Source organism: Tachysurus vachellii, chromosome 2 (assembly GCF_030014155.1).
Source record: "Tachysurus vachellii isolate PV-2020 chromosome 2, HZAU_Pvac_v1, whole genome shotgun sequence".
In the NCBI taxonomy this organism is placed as follows: domain Eukaryota; kingdom Metazoa; phylum Chordata; class Actinopteri; order Siluriformes; family Bagridae; genus Tachysurus; species Tachysurus vachellii.
Window position 1 is genome coordinate 27,189,993 of NC_083461.1, and position 6,000 is coordinate 27,195,992.

General features: G+C 38.8%; 1 protein-coding gene across 1 annotated transcript in view; it reads right to left on the reverse strand.

Annotated features, from left to right (window-relative positions):
- ctnna2 (catenin (cadherin-associated protein), alpha 2) overlaps nucleotides 1–6,000 on the reverse strand; it is a 267,885-nt gene that overhangs the window by 53,082 nt on the left and 208,803 nt on the right. Inside the window, exon 9 of the mRNA XM_060864101.1 lies at nucleotides 5,229–5,381. Coding sequence (XP_060720084.1) covers nucleotides 5,229–5,381 — 153 coding nt within the window. The remainder of the gene's footprint in view (nucleotides 1–5,228; nucleotides 5,382–6,000) is intronic.

The window sequence follows — 6,000 nt, forward strand, 5'->3', positions numbered from 1 at the left end:
TTGATGGTTTAATTTCAAGCTCTGACAAAATTTCTCTGAACGTCATTCGTCTTGATACACGTGGTAATGATGAATGTTATGTGTGCACTTGGTATTCATTAAAGTGCAGAACATGGAGGATTTGAGGTTCAGGTATTTGGAACATGTCACAATGGTACATTCCAAACTGAACTCAAGCTCCTAATCTGTCTTTGGTGGAGTCCATCTGACTCTGGACCTGCAATTCCACTGCAGTGGTGGAGTCAGGGTATGACGGATGCTGACTGCTGAAGGCAGGCTCTAAAAATAACTCCAGCATGCCGAGCTGATCTATCGGCTCCCGGGCTGTCTCCCAAAAGCACCTCGGCCACTAGATTTCCTCAGAGACCTATAATTCTGCCTGGAATAGGCCACGATGCCCACTCACAGACCCGGGTCATCACAAATAGACTTGTCCGAACATCCATCCATCGTATCTTTGACACTGTTTAATGCATTCGCGCCCACTGAATAATAGTTATTGCTTGCAGCAGAGCATCTCAGGCCACGAAGTCCGAAGGACGATTCAATATTGGTTACCTTCATTTCATTATTGATTCTGCATAATCATTAAGAACGCGCCTGCCATCTCAGCAGGAAGGTCGGCACTTTAAATTGTCTGAGTTTATGAACCAGAACTGTGTCTGAAGTGTGAAGGGATTTGGTTTGAGGAAGACTGAAACACTGAGTTATTGAATAATAAAATATAAGAGCCAATCATGTTCCAGTATGCAAATGAAAGCCTGGGCAGCACCGGTTTATCAAGGGAGGACTGCGGACAGTAATTTGCATATTCATAGAATTTAGAATTTTTGATGAGAAAGTATAACAGCATCTATATCACCACACCGTATTTTGATGACATTTTTTATTAGGCTGCCATACCAAGACAAATTTATTATTCATTAAAAAAAAAAAAAACTGATAAGGTTTAATAAGATTCTAAGCAGACACTCTTCAAAATCTTATGTTTTTACAATATGTTCAGAATCGCATCATATATTTATTTAACCAGGAATTTTTGAAGCAATTCCAAGAGCCTTTAAAATCTAAAGTAGTTTTTAATCATCTTTGCTTGGAAAAAAAAAAGCTAGTGGATACAGCAAGTCTTTAAGCCTGTGCTAAAGTAAAAACGCCTGCACTAGAGAACATCAGCAGCCCTGCTGTGAGCTGGTTTGTTATCCGGTGACATAAACAGCACCATTTGCATTAATAAGAAATCCAACCTTGCATTATTAATTACATTTGCACTACGACTTGCTTTTCATTTGTTCATTTGACAAATCCCTTTGCAGACAAGCGAAGACTGCATCACGCTGCATTATTAAAGAAGCAGACCAATAATAATAAAGTTACACACTTTAAAATATAAAACAATGCTCGAAGATCTCAAAAAAAAAAAACAAAAAAAAAAACGGGGATCTATAAATGCGTTCGGAAACGTGAGAATTTGTTTTACAGCAGAATTAAATGCTAAGGAAACTGTGGATTCTGATTGGTCAGAACGTGTTGTTTAATTTTCATATCATATCATTACGGTATTTGCACAGGGACACTGGATGAGTGCTCGAGAAATATTGACACGCCTCTTAATGATGTCGTCCCATAAGAGCGTGTCATTGAAGACTGATGATGTCACTTCTGGTGTCGTAATCGAATGTAATACGAATGCTGTAAAGATCTTTAATGAGATGAAGGAACCAGTCGCTGGGGTATGAAGGATGTCCTCACTGAAACCCCCTAAGAAGTCCCATTTTTAACCGCTGACATTTCATCCACACTCTGCTCTATTATTATACCCATAATACGGACAAAAAAAAAGCCTCCTCATCGCAGCTGGGATGAACTCCGTGTATAGGCCACGAGCTTTAATTAATTAAGGCATGCCAAGGTTGCGGCGATGTGATTACTTTGTGGTGAAATGATGTTAATAAGTGAAAAAAAAAATAAAGCTGAGGAAAGCATCAATTAAGAGAAATTTTGAAGAAAGAGGGCTGAAAGAGAAGAGGAGCAGAGCTTGGGGAACACACTGAGGACTCCGGGGACATACAGCGGGTCAGACATCCTCGTCATTATCCACACATGCAGACAGAAAGAGGATCTTGATGGTTTTAGATTCATTATTTCTCGAACCTCTGGACGCAGATCGAGCAGAAATTCTATAGGAAGATTTAACATTTTTTGTTGATTTCTGCAGACAGCGTACAGAATTAAGAGACATGTGATGCTGACATGATCACAAGTACATTGTACCAGATCCATCCATCCATCCATCCATCCATCCATGCATCCATCCATCTATCCACATCTGTAGTTTGCTTAATCAACTTTCTCTTCGATCTTCAGATTTTCCATTTACAAATCTATGTATGAATGTATGTATGTATGTATGTATCTATCTATCTATCTATCTATCTATCTATCTATCTATCTATCTATCTATTATTTGTCAATGAAGTTTCATTTTTTCATTTTTTTCTACCATATTTCTGCTCTGTTAATTTTCTGACTTGATAAAAACGACTCGCCTGGAAAAATCGATTCCATCAACCTGAACTTGTGAAAAAATCGATACGGTTGTAATTCATTTCAACAACAGCCTTCGTAACTTTTCTATGATCTGACTTGTGTGTATTAGGGTGACTGTGGACAAGGACATGTCCAGTTCCTGATGTGAATGTTTCTCAGCGGGACAATGGCCTCGTTAGTGCTCGGTGTGTGGAGTGTGAACGAACAAGATCACAGAATCCACATCCACATTAAATATACAAAGTACGTATATTTAATACACAACACCGGGTCACTCCCTCCTTCTCTACTCCCTCTCAGTGCACATAAATAGGCAGGCTGTAATTATCAGCCTCCTCACTCTGGTCACACTCAAACACACACACACACACACACACACACACACACACACACACACACACACACACACAAACACACGCATACACAAACACACACACACACACACAGATGAAAGGCAAACAAGCTCACTGACAAACACAAAACCACAAATAGCTATCAGCTGTCATTCAGTAAACACTACATTGCAGGTAAACACCAAACACTACACTGCAGGTAAACACCAAACACTACAGTGCAGGTAAACACCAAACACTACACTGCAGGTAAACACCAAACACTACAGTGCAGGTAAACACCAAACACTACACTGCAGGTAAACACCAAACACTACAGTGCAGGTAAACACCAAACACTACACTGCAGGTAAACACCTACACTACACTGCAGGTAAACACCAAACACTAAGGTGCAGGTAAACACCAAACACTACACTGCAGGTAAACACCAAACACTACACTGCAGGTAAACACCAAACACTACACTGCAGGTAAACACCAAACACTAAGGTGCAGGTAAACACCAAAGATTACACTGCCGGTAAACACCTACACTACACTGCAGGTAAGCACCAAACACTACACTGCAAGTAAACACCAAACACTAAACTGCAGGTAAACACCTACACTACACTGCAGGTAAACACCAAACACTACACTGCAGGTAAACACCAAACACTACACTAAAGGTAAACACCAAACACTACACTAAAGGTAAATTGTAAATACTACACTGCAGGTAAACACCTACACTACTCTGCATGTAAACACCAAACACTACACTAAAGGTAAATAGTAAATACGACACTGCAGGCAAAACACCAAACCCTACATTGCAGGTAAACACCAAACACTACACTGCAGGTAAACACCAAACACTTCACTAAAGGTAAATAGCAAATACTACACTACAGGTGAACACTAAACACTACATACCACACTGCAGGTAAACACCGAACATTACACTAAAGGTAAACTGTAAACACTACACTAAATGTAAACACTAAACAGTACATTCCACTCTAAAGGGTACATGTAAACACTACAGTGCACATTAAACTACAGGTACACAACACAGTGAAGGTAAACACTAAACACTAAACTGCAAGTAAACACTAAACCTACATACCACTAAACCATAGGAACACACCACAGTAAAGGTAAACACTAAACACTACACTGCATGTAAACAGTAAACACTACACTAAAGGTAAACACTAAACACTAGACTGCAATTAGATACTAAACACTACATCCACACTAAATGAAAACAGCAAACACTGCACTACAAGTAAACACTAAACACAACAGTCCACAGTAAAGGTAAACAGTAAACACTACACTAAAGGTAAACATTAAAATCTACACTGCAGTTTAAAAAAATAAACACTACACTACAGATAAACAGTAAACACTACTTTAAAACACTAAATACTAGTCTAAAGGTAAAAAGTGAATGCTACATTAAATGTGAACACTAAACACTACACTACACATAAACACCACAGAAAAGGTAAACCCTAAATACTACATTCCACACTAAAGGTAAACAATAAACACCACACTAAAGGTAAACAGTAAACACTACACTACATGTAAACAGTGCACACTACACTAAAGGTAAACGCTACACTGCATTTAAACACTAAACCCTACATACCACACTACAGGTAAACACTAAACACTACACTACAGGTAAACACTAAACACCACTGGTATAAATTCTTAATGCATTGTCAGGTCATTTTAAAACACCAATTCAATTATTTTCAGCTGTAATCCTTAATCACAGAGCTTTGGAAAACAACAGAGCTTAGTGTGTGAGTTATCTCCTAACTTAGAGTCTGCTGTGGACAGCATTAATGTGTGTGTGTGTGTGTGTGTGTGTGTGTGTGTGTGTGTGTGTGTGTGTGTGAATTTACCCTAAACCTCACAGTGAATCATTTATACACACTAGAAACCATTAGGTATTTATAAGAGCAGAGCTACAGTAGGCCTACGATCTCAGAATGGAATCAACTCAGAGCTCATGTACTAAAACAAAATAAATCCACTGTATGTGTGTGTGTGTGTGTGTGTGTGTGTGTGTGTGTGTGTGTGTGTATGTGTGTGTTATCAGCTTTGGAAACTTGCTTTGGCTGAGTTTCACTGAAAATGTAAATCACAGAATATAAACATATAAACAGCACTTTAAGTAAAAATAAACCCTTTCTGTTATTTAGACACCAGAAAGACAGACAGACAAAAAAAGACCTATTTATGTACATCAATATGTGTGTCTGTGTGTGTGTGTTTGTGTGTGTGTGTAGAGAAGCAAAATGTGTATGTCAGAAATCTGGCACTCACCTCGACCAGTTTGTTAGCGTGCTCACGGAAGACCTGAGCGTACTCCTTCACCTCCTTTTCATTTCCAGTCTTGGCTGCTTCAATGAGGACCAGAAGAGGAACATTGGTCTCAAGGAAGGAATCAGAGATATGGTCCATCACGGCCTTCCTCAGCTGTAAAAGATGGAGAGTGGGTTACATGGTGGATATTTTACTTATTAGCTGTGGACTCATAGCTTCCCAACTACTATTTATTTTTTACTATTTGATTAATAATTTTAAAGAATAGTTCACTAGTCTTCTTTTCCCTTTATTAATCAGAAACCGTTTCAAGAAGTCGCTATTTATGTGAATTAATGAATGCATCAAACTGCACATCAATTAATCAATGAAAGCCTACTCTGACATCTCTGGAAAGTGATGCCTTTAATAATTGATCACGATATCACCATGTTTTCCAGCACTTTTTAGCTACGCTGCTAACGAAAAATTAAAGAAAAGTCCTAGTGTTTTATTTGTTAGGATAATGGTGCACTACAGGAGGAAAATCCAAACAATCACAGGATATGTGCAGTGACCATCTTGCATACACATCCAGGTAGTTAAAATCAACCATAATACAGGCTCAACAGAACAGTCTCGATCTGCCACAGACCCTAGACCAGCTGTTCTCCCATAAAACTCTCGGGGCTTTTTTTTTTTTTTTACCCTGGAGCTCTGGACCTGATAGATTTGTTTATGGAGGTACTTTTGGCTCAAACTGGTAAGAGACTGGCTGATGACTGCAAAATGG